At 37.8% G+C, this 17,170-nt stretch overlaps 1 protein-coding gene across 1 annotated transcript in view; it reads right to left on the minus strand.

Moving 5' to 3' along the window:
* Positions 1-12,218: 12,218 nt before the first annotated feature.
* Positions 12,219-17,170, minus strand: part of LOC147443179 (uncharacterized) — a 59,604-nt gene continuing 54,652 nt past the window's right edge. The window contains exons 6-10 of the mRNA XM_086529089.1: positions 14,019-14,173; positions 13,897-13,948; positions 13,616-13,684; positions 12,831-12,908; positions 12,219-12,745 (exon numbers count right to left, since the gene is read on the minus strand). Coding sequence (XP_086385215.1) covers positions 12,515-12,745; positions 12,831-12,908; positions 13,616-13,684; positions 13,897-13,948; positions 14,019-14,173 — 585 coding nt within the window. The 3' untranslated portion in view covers positions 12,219-12,514. The remainder of the gene's footprint in view (positions 12,746-12,830; positions 12,909-13,615; positions 13,685-13,896; positions 13,949-14,018; positions 14,174-17,170) is intronic.

Consider the following 17,170-nt stretch of genomic DNA (forward strand, 5'->3'; position numbering starts at 1 on the left):
CGTCTCAAATTTCCTAGCCAGTATTGTTACTGCAATAGAAATGGTCATACTAAAGATGATTGATGGATACGTCATGTGACAAAAAACACAACGTTACTACTAAACAACTATGTTTATTTAAAGATTCTTCTTCTTGTTGTGATTATTGTAGACAATCTATTTATCTCACTTACATGTGTTTTAAGCGGCGACGATGCAAATTGCAATAGAGTGTATGATGTTTAACATCATAAAACGATGCAAATTGCAATAGAGTGTATGTTGTTTAACATCATAATAATATTGTACTAGAAACAAGCTGTGTTTATGTTCTGTTCCTTTGAAAAGCATACTTCACGTACATGATGGTTCACTTTTCATTATCAATTCTGGTGCTACAAGAAATATGACTTATCAATCTAAATGGCTACATAACCATTATTAACTACATGTTAAGCGTGTTTTCAATCTTGTTGATTATACAATTTGTTAACTGAAGGGTATTGGAGATTTATATATTGGTACCTTATCTTCTTCCACTTGAGTTCTGCAAGGGGTGCTACATGTTCAAGACCCTTAACATAATCTTTTTCAGTATACAGCCACATTGATCTTGGTGTGCTTGTTGGATTTGATCATACCAAATGCCATATTAGGAAACATAGATGAACTATTGCAATTGCTTCTCAAAATAATAATTTGTTTAGACTCTCTCGCAATGGCCATGTAGCAAATATTGTCACTGCTCCAGGTGATCATGATTACAAGGCATGGCATCATCGCCTTGTTCATGTTGATTTTTCAAAACTCCTTGACCTTCCTCTTCATGATCTTGTCCATGGCATGGATCTTAAAGCTCATCTTTAAATGGGAATCTGTAAGTTTTGTACTCTTAGAAAACACAATCGCAAACCCTTTTCTCTCTCAAGTGCAACTCATTCTCATGATATATTGTGTCTTGTTCATACTGACATTTATGGACTTCTACCTTCATAGAATCACAACATTGTTAGGTTATTAGTCTATTGATGATTACTCATGATATACTACTATTTTTTGGCTTAGACAAAAATATAAAGCCTTATCTAAATTTAACCATTTTACAAAGTTGCAAAACTTCAAAATGGTCGTCGCCTCAAGAAAATTCACATTGACAATGGAGGTGAATATGTTTTTTTAAAGTTTGAGAATTACTATGCTAACATTGGTATTTATCATGAACACACTATCCCATATTTGCCTCAACAAAATGGTATTACTCAATGTAAAAATTGTACTATTCTCAATTATGTAAGATGTGTGCTAATTCATTATGGGTTATCTCATTGTCCGAGTCTGAAGCTACCTTGATGTTAGTAATTGCTCAAAATCATCTTCCTACTACTGCTTCTTCTGGTAAGATATCCATCACAACATGGACAAGTGAAATCTTTTTTCTATCTCATTTTTGAACCTTTGGATGTATTTCTTATTTTCATGTTTCCAAAGATCACAAACAAATCTTGACACTCTTCTTGTTTTCATTGGATATTTTGACACTTCCAATGGCTACAAATTCTATGACACTTCTTCCAAGAAAGTCATCCTCAATTGTGATGCTACTTTTTATGAATAAATTTATGGGAGGCTCCTGCTCCGTGGATGATGTTGATGATACTAAATATTTGCTTCATGCTTTTTCATTTCTTTCAGATGATGAAACTCTTTCTAAAGAGCAGCTTCCCACTTCACAACCATCGATTCTTAATTTTATCAACAGCGATGATGTTGACATTTTTGTTGATCAGCCAATTGATTTGGAGCATGGTTCTTGCATGTTTATGATGAAGATATTGTTGATAATGATTTCTCTACTTTTGAAGATCTTGTCACTTATTGTGAAGCCATCTCTTAAAAGGATCAATGACAAGAGGCTATCTGAGTAGATTACGATTTTCTCATCTCTAAAGGTACATGGATACTCGTGACTAAGTTGCCTCTTAACAGTATAACTATCAAGTGTAAATAGACATATACGACAAAAGTCAAAGCACATGGATTGTTTGACAAATTTAAGGCACATTTAGTTGCCAAAGGTTATTCTCAAGTTGATGGTTTTGATTAATAAGAGACCTTTTTACTAGTTGTTTGCATTACTAGTGATCGGTTCTTATTGGTATTTGCTATTCAATTTTATTTAGAGACTCACTAAATGGATGTGCAAATCACTTTTAAGAATGGTGATTTGAATTAGGAGATTTATATAGAGTAGGCAGAAGGGTTTGTTATTCCAAGCATGGAAGACCTTGTGGCTCAATTTCATAAGGCATTATACGGTCTCAAACAAGCTTCACGGGCCTAGTATATAAAGTTTTATCTTTTTCTCACCTCCCATGGATTTATCTCTTGCTCTTCAGACCCCAACTTATATATAAAATGCCAAAATAGTAGTTTTGTGATCCTTGTTATTTATGTGGATGATATAATCCTTCTTTTCAATGATTCAAAAAATCTTTAGCAAGTCAAGAAGTTGTTGCCTTCAGTGCTTGATATGGTGGATCTTGGAGAGCTTCACTCATGTCTTGGCATTTAGATTCAAAAGAACTTTATGAAAGGTATTTTATTACTTTAACAGTCAAAGTTTATTACAACTGGTTACATAGATGTAGATTGGGTGAGCTCAAATTTATCTATGCGATCTACTAGTGGAAATTTCTTCTTCATTAATGGTTGTCTTGTTTCTTGGACTTACAAGAAACAACATTGTGTTGTAGTTTCTACCACTACGTCCGAATGTGAGGGTGAGTAGGAATTTTGCTTTTGATGATTTGAAGATCTAGTATTGTGATGTATAGGATGCTTTTTGGGCTGATGTAAAGGACATTGTAGCTACAAATAATGCAAGTGCACAATTATAGGTTTTGAGTGGACCGCAAGGATCACCTAGTTCAAGTAATGTTGAAAACCTAAGGAGTGGCAAGTTACATGAAAGAGTAAGATGTAAACTCATCAAATTTATGAAGGAAGGGTAATGAAAAGGTTGATCATGCCCCAAGGATGCATGGTGAAACATGTTGAAAATACAACACCTTGTAAAACCAAATGTTTTAACCATAGACAATGTGACAGGGAAATTCCTCTTGAAGACGCATTTTTGTATGTATTTGTGGGGCAACTTCTTGGGATGATGAAGGAAAGTTATCTTTTGGTTTTTTCTTTTATATTTTGTGTTGTAATACATGTTCCCTCTAAAACAAGACTTCTCTTCTTCGCATGTAGCAAAGGAATAGCTTGGAGTGTGATTACAATGTAAGTGCACTCACTTGCTCATGTCAATTTTTGATTGAAAATATCATGAATAAGCTCTTCTTTGCAATTTTCAGTTTTGTGATGTTGAAGATGTTTTCTATGTGTGTGATTCCAAATCAAAAGTTTAACAAAAAGTTATTTTTTCTAATGGCAAAAAGGTATGTCTTTATTGTGACGAGAGGTTGAGGTAGTTATCATTGAGTGTGCCATGGTTTATCTTTAATACTTTGGCAATCATGCTCTGATTGTAATAACCAATGTTCTTCTCTGGGAAGACTTGGGGCTTGATAATGGATGGATGGTTGAAGGAATTTCAATATTGGAAGGTAGAAGAGGAAGAATATAGCTAGTACATAAAGGAATTTTTGCAGAATCATTTTTTGAAATTGCTTCTTGATATGACTCACAGCATTGGTCACTCTATGTGGTGGAGGAGACCACAAAGGAAAGAGTGTTTAGTTAGTCACAATTGCCATGATTATTTGAGGAACAATTTCAAGATAGTTACAAAAATTGAAGAGGTTATACATGTCCTACTATCACTACACATGTAGATGAGCAAATGAGGAGTAGAGTCTTATGAGCAAATGAGGAGTAGAGTCTTAATAGCCTCAACATATTTATGGTCATGTTTCCAAAGTCTTTGATGCTTTGCAAAAGAGGAGAAGAGTCATTTGATGTTGCTAACGATGTGACCTAAAGTTTGAAGAGATAGAGGAATCCAAATAGTTTTCAGCTTGACTTTTTTTGTACCTAGAATATCCTCCCAAAAAGTCATCAACCTCCCTATATTTTCCCCTATACGTATATGATACAGGAAATTTCATATTTTTTTATATCCAGGTAATTTTATGACTTTCTTCTTACATCTTAAAATCATCATTAAATTAAAATACCATGATCAAGTTAGAGCAACCTTTTAGTGCACATGGTCTAGATCTCGTCAAAGCTTCCATAGCATTCCCATATCACGATGCTATTTAGTCTTGAGTTGGAGTGGTGTAACAAGCTTGAGAGCTTAACATGATTAAAGTATATTAACAAAGTGATTGCAATGGGAGGTAAAAAGATGAAAAAGAAGAAAAAGAAGAAATGTTATATTTCCTTGAAAAATAACCATTTTACAAGGGAATGTCCATATCTTTGTCAGAGTCTTGCATGGCAGATAAATTCAAGTATTATTGCATTCTTGATATGTGTGAGAGGTTACATAAAATTATTAAGGAGTTGCATAAAGCATCATCTTATGGAGACATGGAGAAAGCCCAAGAGAAGTTATTCCTTTTTCAAGGTTTTCTTGAAGAAGCATATGAGTGGCATGATGACCATAAGGGGAAGGTTTGTAAGTCTTGTTCTAATAAGCAGGGGATAAAAATGTTGTTGAAATCATCTATTGAGAGGCTGGTTAGAATGTATGATCATTTGTTTCAAGAAGAGTTTAGTGATGATGAGGATTGGAATGCACCTAGTGGATTGAGATTAAGGAGTTCAAAGAGAAGGAGAGACAAAACCATCCTTGAGTGCCCCTAATCTAACATCAAGACTCCTATGAAATGCTCGCAAAATTCACCAAAAAGTTGAAGAAACCCTGAAAGACAAGAAAAAGAGAAAAGTTGGAAAAACCTTAAAATTCAGAATAGTCAGACAAGCAAAAGACATCAGACAAGTCCAAAGAATTTGAAATTTGAGAAATTCTAAAAAAGGACAGAAAAATCCCAGCTTATTTAGAAGAACTTTATTTAGAAGAACTTTGCACTCCATAAACTTTGTTTTGTGTTTCCAATGAAGTTGATGAGCATGTGAAAAATTTGTCAAGGAAAGATGATGTGACTAATAAGTCAATGCTTCTTCTTGGTGATAAGAATGATGTGCTGCTGATTTTTCAGAAACACGTAAATCCAAGAAGTTAATCATGCAATTGTTCCATTTTTCTTCAAAAATATTTGAAAAAAAGTAGATACAACCATTGACAATACAATTGACAAAAGTTAAGAAGATTAAAAAATGGTACATTTTAAATCCACTATTATTCCCAATGATGCAAGAGGATATATTTGGATAAAGGAAAAAAATAATTTTTGTAGGTGTGGAAGTTTTTTATATTCAGGTGAAGATTGAATCAACAATAATCAAAAAGATTAACGAAGAACTTGTTTTGAGTTTGTTCTCACAAACTGCTCAAAAATGAGGAGCGATCAAAATTTCAAAGGATTTTGAGGAAGTTTCAAATTCTCAGAATCAAATCATACAATTTCAAACTTTAGAATTTAACTTCTACAATGGACGATTGTTTGAAATTGGAGTATTTTATAGAGCTAAGAGTCAAATTTAGGACTAGAAATTTTTTATTAATTAGAGAATTTTTTATGAGATTCAAATTTTGCAATCCAAAAATCAAATTATGGTGCTTTTAACTCAAGTTTTTCAACACATGATCAAATTTTAGAAATGAAGATCAAGAGATTGTAACAAAAGAGGATTAGATTGGAAGTAACATGAGTTTCAAAAGTCCGAAAGATGGACTTGATGAGCCTAAAGCAAATTTGAAGTGTCTAATTAATCTTTACAAATGTTAAGAAATCAGTTTGCTTGTTGTAATTAAGATGGTTTTTCATATTGAGATGTTTTGATTTGTTTGAGGTGAGATTTGCTACAAATTGGTGGATCAAGGTAGGACTTTAGACATGTTCATGAGCTATTTGAGCTTGTTATCAAAGTAAAACTTTGTGGATGCTCATTTTGTTGGAGTTCTTGAATATCGGTTTTCTCTATCTGAAGAGGGCTTTTAGATTTTTTGAATACAAAAGTTATAAATATGAGCTTGTAAATTGAAGACGATGAGTTTGATAAATTAATTACCTATGTCTCATATTTTTTTAATCAAACTTTGAAGTTTGATAAAGAAGCAAAGAGGACATTGAATCCAATTTTGCTTTAGAAAAATGGAGGAGATAAGAGTATGGTGCTTTCGATATTTTTGGTACTCAATTTATTGAATTTGATGATCAGAGTGATTGAGTTTTGAAGGAGGAAATATTTGGAGTCAAATTTACCAAAAATATGTTATTTTGAAATAAGGAGATTCTTTGTAATTTGAAGTTGATTCTTACTTAGTGTTGGAGGAATTTTGTCTACATGGGAGGTTTTAATGGAGCCGATTGTATAAATTCACAAAGTTGTGGAAAAAAAATTATTTGGAAGGAAAAATGGCAATCAAATCTCTAGAAAAGCTAAAAATCCAAATCTCAAGTGCAGATTTCAAAATTTGATGCTATACAATTGTTCTTGAAGCTAATCTTGTTCTCAAGGAGGTTTATGTGATTGTTGATATTATGGTTCCACAAGTATATCTTGTATAATGATGGTTGGATGTATTTATACATAAAGAGGTTAGAATATTGGCATGTTGTCAAAGAGATGTGGACTTGTATTTCACATGATATTGTGAGGAGATGCACAAGATGGGAAAGTGATTGATGACTTTAGGTAGTATAGTTTGTGAATCTTGTATTGACTTTCAAGCACTTCGCTTTGCATATTAGCACTAAGATCTTGAGTTCAAGATGGTTGAGAAAGAGGACTTGTTGAAAATGTGCAAGTAGAAATGGAGGCTCAAACTACATAGGCTAACTCTGCAATAGATAGGAATGTAGAAAATAAATCTACACATGAAGGCAATCAAGAAATATTCAGAAACCTCCTGCATGCACTCCAAGCTGCTCTTTGTTCATCTCATCTTTATTTTACATTATTTTGCAATCTCTCTACAAACTCTTTGAAAAGGAAGACTAGGAATTGCCACATTCAATGCCCTTTGTGCTTTTCTAATCCCCCTCAAGCAAGTCACTCTCTGAGAAAGCCTTCTCTTTTTTGAAACATGCTTGATTGGGAAATTTGTATCACTTGATTTTTGTGAACCATCCTTTGTAAACATTTTAGGTAGTTTCTTTTTTGTGGAAGGCTTCTTTGCTTTCTTTGGATCCTCTTCTTTGCTTGCTTTGTACTCACCAGGTGGATCCCCTTGACCAATCTTTCCTTTGGGCCCTTCCTAGGAGTTTTCTTGGTCCTTACCATTGTTTAAATTTCACCCCTTGCACCATCAATCAAAATCAAAGCATAAGTGACTAACTAAGTCATACAAGAATGATCCTCCAATTAGCAGGCTCAACTCTTTTGATGCATCCATTCAAAAGATATAAGTGCTTTTGGCATTGGCACCTTTTGATACGTTGTACGTACACATTACTGTTTGTAGATCTCCCTCGATGTGACATTCCACTTTGTTCCTACCAAAACCCTCAAAAACTACAGCATGTTGGGCCTTGATTATATAAAGGATAATGATGTAATGGAATACCCAATTTGAAACATTAAAACCCTCACAATCAACCTCAAAAGTACCCAACCACCAGATGTTCTTCTCTGACTACACACTAACATTTTAGGGTTTTTTTGTTTTGCTATTCCTCTTAGGTATTAAGAGCTCTATTCATGAGGGTTATTGAAATTTTCAAGTTTTCCATTCTTCACAATTTTACTTTCATCTAACTTACTCACAAAAATGGACTATTTATTTACCTAAGAATGCTAAAAATCATAGAATTTTATCATTGCTTGTTGCAAACTCCTTTAGTAAAAGAATAGGTTATTGAAATAGTTAAACATAATGTCTTTGGCTTCCAAGGCATCTCCATGACCTTGGAATTAATTTTAATCCTTGCTTCTTGAACAAGAGATGGCTGGATACCTTTACTTTTGAAGCTTCAAGTTTTTATTCATGATGTGGAATAACTATTTATAACCTTCCCTATTGATTCCAAATTTGTCCATATTCCTTGAACATCATTCTTCTCCAAGATAGCACTCTACAAGAATCCTCAATGCATTTTGGCATGGCCTTCTAGAACCTTCTATCATCCACATGTTCCTAGTAGCAAGCACATGTCAAATCACTTAAAACATTGATTATGATACACCTTCATGCTTCCTTGGGTATAGTGGTATTAAAAGATATTCAAACAACCCAAATTGTGTACCAAACGTAGTCTTGTATATGTCACTAGGCTCAGTCCTTATTTAATTGTAGCCAAGGTCAATTCTACTAAAGTAGGAAAAACCTTGTAGCTTATTAAATATGTCCTCTATGCGAGAACCTAGAAATTGATTCATTATTTTGTTCTTATCTAGTGCATGGTATTCCACGCACATAGAGTAGGACCCATCCTTATTTTACAATAAAAGCACAAGTGAGCAAGCAGCAGATGAACTTGGGCGTATCATTCACGTTTTTATAAGCTCATTATAATCTCAATATTAGGTTTTGGTTTCTTTTACAAAGCTGTTTAGCTTGAAAAGAGAGAAATTTTGATTTCAAAATTTCTACAATTCGGCCTCAAAAGAGCAAGTTATGTTCGATTTATTAAAGAGTACTTTTTCCCTTCCCTTTACAAAAATAGTAACTTTGAATTTGTGAAAGAGCGCAAAGTACGGGAGTATGAACGTGAAGGTTTAGCCTTTTTTCGGATTTTTGAAGAGATATATGAATGTTCTAAGCCTTCATGCCCATCCATATGCCCTTCTACCAACTTTGCCTCCCATTCCCACCCACCCTTAGCCGTAATTTGTTGTTTTGAGCCTCGTAATATTCTTGTGAGATCTTAAGAGGATTTTCCATGTACTTATAAAGTGGAATTCATTTTTTGGCACTTCCTTATCCATGAGTGCACTTCTTTGCATGCTGCATTGTCCTTCGATATGTGCTTTCTTGTGCTTTTTCTCTCTAACATAGTCATTTCTTGAGAGAGAAATGCTAGGGTAAAGCCCAAAAATTCATCAAAATTAAAATTTGATGGCATAAAAGTATACATGCTTTTATCATTTATCATAAGTTGATCTTTATAGCTCATAGGAAATTGAAAATTGACCATATTTGTTACAAAACGTGAAAAATAAGGGGTAATTATAAACCTTGCATTGAACAAAGGTGAAAACGTTATACACATTTTATTGAAGAAACCCATGAATGGGGAGAATGTTAATAGTCTCCATTATAATAAAAGTTTATTCAACATGAAATAAAGTTACTATTCCAATGTTTCATGAATGGGGAAAAGGTGGTGTCAATTGCAATAAAAGGGTTATTCATGACATGATGGTATAGTGCTACTCAAAAATATCGCTTTTTGTGAACACTTGAAAAACCTACATATGGAAAACTTTAGAGGGATAATTGACTATACTTTGTGGTTCTTACATCAAGTTACTCTAAATTTGATATGTTTTTTATTTCTTATCTGAAATATAGAATTATATTTCTAAGATTTTTTTAGCATTACCCCATTTGTTAGGTCGGAGTCCCCCTAATACCTTAAGGTTTTGGTGTTTAGATGGCTAGACCAGTTATTGGAAACCTCGCATTTAAGCCATTGCGAATAGTACTGGGATCAATGATCTCCCAAGAAGGTCAGAAAACAAAAAAATCTTCTTAAGGAGAAGTTTGGCATGGTATCAACCTTTGGCACTACTACATCAATGATGAAGAAAATATATCTCCACTAGTGGAGCCTACGTTCTCTTTCAGGTGTAGAGGTGCAGTGAATGTGACAAACTAGGTCACTACGTAAAAGACTAAATTAGAAAGATGCCTTTTCTTCATAGTGGTAAGAAGAACCATCCACCTCCAAATGCTTCTACAAGGACAAAGGGAAAGACTGTAAGGGCAAAGCAAAGCTTCATATTGTAGAGGAAGTCTACCAAGTTCATTCTATCTATGACTCCCGCAGTGATGTGTTGTAGATGTTTTTAAATTGTATTGTGCCTTGTTGTTTTTGTTGCTTGCCTATTATTGTTGCCGAGGTAGCATTATTTTTTAGACAGCCTTTTTGTATTGGCTAGTCCATATGTTTACTAACATGTTGTTTGAGGAGAAGCATGTTATATATTTCTATGGGAAAAGTGGTCTCTATCAAATACTATTGTCTCAAGGGCCTTTGTCATGATGTCATCTTGTTGTCATGTCTTTTTGTCAATCTCACAAAGAGTTCTAGGGAGGGTTTGGGGAAGAAACTCTTTGTTCCTTTCGTGTGTATCCTCTTTTGAGTGTAATGCATGTGTCACCCATAAAGTGTGCGCCCTTTGTCACATGTAGTCTTCACCCCATCACCCATAGCCACTTTTATGGGTCATGGATTTTAGCCTACAATCACTCCCATGATTCCCTCCATTAACCTATAAAGTATCCATAGTTCATAGGAAACTATAGCTACCCTACCTCTCCTATAAGAAGGTCAATATTTGAACACATCAAAAAGAGGGTATTATATCAAGCTTATGAGTTGTCAAATCCTTGCTTCATGTCATCGTTTTGGCCAAGTCTCATCATTGTTTTAAGTATTTGATTAAGAGTGTTTGACAATGTCATTAACACTATGAATGCAACCCAGCTCTATCCGCAATAAATCTCCAACAAACGTAAGGCTAGAGATGGTCGTGCATAGAACACGATTAAACTTATGATCACACAACATCCCGGCAATTATCGCTGGTAGAAGGTTGAATTGTGTGATAGCTCCTTTTTTAGCATCACATCAATACGACATCTAAAACTTATTACCACAATGAATCATACTAGCTTAATGTAGTTAATGAAAACGCCCATGAGAGTGCTAATATTGCTCACATTAGCATTTTGCACCATTTGGATCTCAAATGAGTGATGCCATTTAAGGAGGTGTTTCCATCAATAGACTGGGATGCAATTAGTGGTTGGTATGTGAATTGAAGCCCGAGAACATCACAACAAAGGGGTGATTCTTCAAGCAATTGTCCTCTCGCGATACCGACATCTTCCTTGCATGCATGTGAGCTTCCAAGTCAAGTAATACATAACTTGCTACCAACTACCTTGGTCCCGCGAGGGGGAACTCACGTTGTAGTTAGCTTGCCTCACACACTAAATGTTTGGAATTGTTGAAACTAAAGAATCGAAGGTAGTTTTGAGGAAACACGTTTGTGGAGCAAGCAGTGCAAAGAGAACATATGTGAATGAAGGGATGTTCTAGTGGAGCACCTCCACCAACCCCAAGAAAAATGATATTTAAAGACATCTTTATAATGTTCCCACCATGTATTTTAGGCAACTGATCATAACATTACACATCCTTTGCTTAAGATATTTATGTGGGTCACTTACAAATGAGATTAACTAGAAGAAGGTAAGGCCACTATCTTCTTGATCCACCATAAACTTAATAGGTGGAGCAAAGGAGAAGGGAATGGCATACATTCGACACTGAATTCTTGGCTCTTCCTCCTTATCCTTAATCTTCGGCATGTATACAAAGAGTGAATAATCACTGAAAAAGTTATGTTTTGCATACAATGTTCCAAAGAGACTGTATATGACTTACCACAAGAAGTCCATTCAAATTGCAAGATTTTAGGACAGCTCATGCTTCATTATTCTCGATGTAACAGAGGTCAATAGATCATTTCTACATTACGCATGTATGACATGCACACTCATACATGCACACACTGCTGCACCAACTGTGCAGATGATGCTTCAAAATTCCGCGTACACGGGCCAACACATTGAAAAAAGAAACAAAGTGCATTGTGGAAGGAATTTTACAACAACGATGTTGCCATAAAAAGACAGAAACAGGATCGTTTTTGTGGAGGTGGGAGGGAATTCTATACAAGAGCTAAATGCTAAACTGATGAAACCCCGTTTCGAAAGCCCCCCATTTCTTCTTCCTTCCATACAAACTATTCGGAAAGTTACAAAATATAACTATGCAAAAACATTTGTAATACCTTCTTCCCTTGAAAAGAGCAAGCCATTTCAACTATAGACGGCCTCGCCAGTCTCATTTCAATTCCCGCTTCACATGACTCTCGTTTCACAATCGACACTGCAAAAGACTTGAAATTTCATAGGACACCCTCACTACAAACATCAAACTGCTTATATAGTGCTTCCGAAGACTTACAAAACCTTTCTAAAGTATTAGCACCCTAGAAAAGTGAGGAAACCTCTCTCATAAGGCCAAGTAAAAAATTCTTCTCTGAACACACGTTGCATCATCAACCCCGGGCACCCGCCTGTGGCTGAGGAGCTGTGTAAGAGGGCAGCTGCTATTTTCCTTCGCACATTTCAATTCATAAAGGCAATCAAGCAATGAATTCTCTGCTTATGGGAGTAAACGGTGGGCACAAAATCGAGTAATTTTTTTGGTAGACCCCTCTATTCTGACGTTGTAGCAGCTGTCGATGCCGTCTTCAAGCTGAGCTCCAAATTTTGATGCACATGAGAAGGTAGCAACTTGGGCTCACCCATTTCCATGGGTGCATCTCTTGGTTTCATATTTCGCTTAAAGCGAGGATCGACCTTGACACCTTCCTGATATGAACCAATCTTTCTGAATTTTGCAACACGCTGTGCCAATAATGGGTCTGGTTCCATCTTCAACAATTCCTGGTTTTTTATCATGAAAAAATCATTTAGTTTAACTGTACATGGTCTGTCCATAAACGCAAAATGCATTGCATGTTAAACTTACGCGCATGTGCTTCATTATGACTGTTTTCATATTCATGGAAGTGGTCAATGGATCTGAATGTGCTCCTCCAAGAGGCTCCTGCAGACAAAAATGATGGCGAGTGCAACCAGTTCTTTGGAGATTCCAAAACTCACATCATGTATCTACAGTTAAGAAACTCTACATGCCACCCTATCTTACCACACTCCTATCACACACATACTATTATCTCACACACAAGGTTGACACATCCACACGTCAGATGCTAGTACAGTCCAACGTTACTACGGTACAAAATGGACTAAGCCAAAGCTAGTATAACATGTACGATGAGAGAAAAAGAGAGTCTAGAAAAGAGATTGGAATCTTTACAGCACATGAGACTTCAGCTTTGGCCCCACGCCCTTGAGCCTTGGGCCTTGGCCATGTGACAATAGTTGACCCAAATTTGCCCCAAACAACAACCTGTCAGCCAACAGTCAAACTCACGGGACACCTAGGGCACCTACTGTACTATTTCGGACGTCCATATAAGACTGGACAATTCGGACGTAGGGGTCCATCCACAGTACATGAACAACCCTGCTCACATACATACTATACTGCTCAGCTTCAGGTACAAGGATTCCTTTGTTCTGGAAGGAAAAAACACCACACACATACAACTCTAAAGTAGATACATTTAGGCCTGAAGAGCACACTATGAACAGTTCCTTGCTTCGACATTCAAACAGCAATTACCTAATTGAAGGTATGCCTACAATAGACTTCGAGCAAGCCTAGCTGATGAGAGTTTGAAAGCTCACCGGTATTATCTCATCCACCACATCCAACTTTACAAGCTCATGAGCTGTGATTTTCAATGCCTCAGTTGCCTGGAAAATAACAAAATTCAAACAATGAGGCAGCGACCCTTGAAAAATATCAAGAAAGGTGTCTACTTCAATGGGAGGTTACCGACCAGAAGGGGGCAGAGAACACAGCCATTACAAGCTCAAAAATTCATAATAAAAGGAAACTGATGATGGATTGAAATGCTTGAGCAAGAAAAACACACACACACACACTAGCGTGTCAGTGGCAATACCTGCGGAGCAGCAGCAGCCGTCTTCCAGAGAATAGCAGCACAAGCTTCCGGACTGCACAAATCAAAGGTCACTGTATAATCCTTTACTAAAGAGAAAGGAAGAACAAGGTTCAGAAGGAAACCTAGCCACATAGTAAACAGAATTCTCCAGCATAAGCATTTTATCACAGCAACCAATAGCAAGAGCCCCTCCAGATCCACCCTCTCCAATAACTGTAGTTATGATTGGGACTCTCAGTCCAAACATCTCTCTTAGATTTCTTGCTATAGCTTCACCCTGCCATAGAGCAAACATGCCCAACATATTAGATCTCTCTCTCCCTCTCTCCCTCCCTCTCTCTCTCTTATCAAAGAAAAGAGGCTGATTCTATTACTTGAAAGTGCTTATTCTGAGGGCAAGTACATCACTGTTTACATAGTAGGCCAAACAGCCTCAAACGGAAAACTGGTAAACTAGATACAAAGGCACATGGCCATACCGTGAAGACGAGGTGCCAAGGTAAAAAAACCTCTCCGAAAGAGAGTAAAAAGTGCCCTGTCAAGCTAATTGGAGAGAGGATGACAGCAGCCTCTAATAGATAGGCACTTCCACCAAAAGCCCAGTCCGCAACTCCAGATCAAGAACCTAAGCCACCAAAAGCCATCAGCGGTGAAGATGACAGTGAGCAACTACGAGAGCTTGGCATCGGGCTAATGCCCGCCAACTGGTAAAATCTGACAGCGAGAGGTAATGGAGGAATAGAAGAGAGAGAGCAGTCGGTGACGAAGATGAGAGGGAACCAAGAAACTATAGGAGGATGGCACAAGGTGAGTAACAAAGTGCTACACCAAAACTGGCAAGGACCGATCATCCAGAATAGAGAGAAATCCACTTGCTGAAGGAGGATCCTGAAGACCATAGCTGGTTAGGTAACTCCACAAAGACAGTGTAGAAGGCTATCAAAACACCATCTAAGTGAAAACCAGCTGAAGAATCTTGGTAGAGCGAGCAGAGAGCAGAGAAGCTAGCCAACAACTAAACAAATCGACAACCAACAAGCCACAACAGCAACCCAAGCCAAAATAACCAAACCCCAAAGACCCCAATGAAAAGAGGAGGAAAGTAAACAAAACAAAATGAAAGCAACAGAAACGAAGAAAGGAAACAAGACAAACTCTAAGGAAAAGCTTTCTGGCGCACACACACCCAAAAGCTAGCCCTTAGAGAGCAACAAAAGGAACACACATCGACACAAACTCAAGGACAAGCTTCCACGCGCACACACACCCAAAAGCTAGCCCTTAGAGAGCAACAAAAGGAACACACATCGACACAAACTCAAGGACAAGCTTCCACGCGCACACTCGCATGCACGTACACACCCGGAAGCTAGCCCTTAAGAGGGCAACAAAAGGAACACACATCCACACAAACTCTAAGGACAAGCTTCCACGCACACATACTCGCACGCACACACCCCAAGCTAGCCCGAAGAGGCCAAAAAAAAGGAACATGCACACACCCACAAAAACACAAAAACGAGAACAAATAGGAAAGTAAGGAAAGGGAAAAGCAACAGAACAGAAAGAAAGAAACCAAACCTGAAACATGCAAGGCACTGATGAACCAGTAGGAGCAACATAGAGAGAAACGCATGAACAATTGCCAAGGAGTCTGCAACACCAGGAGGAGGAGAGCTGGTGTCGAGGCAAGGTTGCGCAAGCAGCCTTCTGTAGGCAGAGACAGCAGTCCTGACAGGCTCCGTGTTGATGGAGGTGATGCTGCACCATGGGAGTTGTCACAAACTACTGACATGTCAAGCCACTGAATAACTGAGCCAACCCACAGATCCTGGCCAAGAGGCCTAAACCCTAGAAGCAGTAGTAGAAGCGGAAATTCTCACCAACTTGTAGATCCTCGCCGAATGGGGCAAATTATTGACTTACGGGTTCTTGTCCAATGGGGCCTATAATAAAAAGCAGGACCTACCCTCACACACACAAATCTTCTTGCGTAAAATCTGATGACGTGGCAGCTATACACCCCACGTTTTGCATTGACATGCCATGTGGCAACAGTACGGATTAAAGCGTTTGGCGCTGCAGCTTGCTGACGTGGCAGTGTACGGTTTTCCTAGTTTTACGCTGACAACTTTTGCACCAGGAGCTTTCGGACCAGATGCTTTTGAGTTTGCAGCTTTTCACTGTTAACTGCTTTTCATGGCCTAGGGCCTTTAAATATGTGCCATGGGCTCATTCCCTAGCACGTTTCCCCACAAGAAAGTGCAGAGCAAGGGAGTACCGGCTTGTACTGAGTGGAAACAATATAAAGAAATACTAAAAAGAGCGCCAAGGTTTGGGGCCAGGGCTCCCTTGGGACGGAACTCCGTCACTCCGTATCTTGTGTGCCGTGCATCTCTTTCAAATCAGTTGTTATTGAAGTGCTAAAAGTTTGTCTCGTCTGTTCTTTTTTGTTGGCACATAGTGCCCTCCTGTTACAGTGGTATCAGAGCTCTAATCGTGTGCTTCTCTCAAAGCACACCGGTCCTACCAAGAACAGACAGAGCATCACGGCGTTTATGGATTCGGCAACGTACCTACAGTTTCTTCTCAACAAGCTTCGCAACATACTTTCACAGCATCCGGAGAAGAATCGTTGCACGGTTTCCAACAGTTTCTAAATTACACCCTCTCATGTCTTAAGTGATACCCCCTCCTCCGGCACCAGACAGTGCGAGAGCGTTTATCGACAACCTTCTCAACCATCTGTTCCAATTGGGGGAGTCTTCACGAGTATGGTGCAGTCGTCTGACCATGATCCAATGCAACCGCCTCCCCTCCTCCGCCACCAGGAAGTGTGAGAGCCTCTAACCGGCAACCTTCTCAACCGCTTGTTCCGATTGGGGGATTCTTCAAGAATATGGTACACCAATTCAAGTGAAAAAAAGTTGATCTTGGCTCCCTCATCAAAGAAAATGAGGGCTTCCGGATCTTTCACTTTGCTCTAAAAGCAGTAAAGTTTTGCACTTTCATTCATCGGATTCGGTTCGGGCCCCACGCAATGTGGTACCCGTTATGCTTTCATCTGCCTTTTCGTCCACGTCCTCAGCTACTTTCGAACCCTCATGCCTTTCTTCATCTTTGTCGTTTTGTTCTTTCGGTGCCTTTTTAGGGCACTTCGCAGAGATGTGCCCAGTTTCCCCGCATCCAAAGCACTTCCCTTCTTTTATGTAGTTAGCTCTCTCTCGAAGAGTAAGCTTGGGTCGTGCATCCTTTTCTTTCTTTTCTAGGTTGC

This window comes from Adiantum capillus-veneris, chromosome 14, assembly GCF_014529385.1.
Source record: "Adiantum capillus-veneris isolate H3 chromosome 14, ASM1452938v2, whole genome shotgun sequence".
NCBI lineage: Eukaryota > Viridiplantae > Streptophyta > Polypodiopsida > Polypodiales > Pteridaceae > Adiantum > Adiantum capillus-veneris.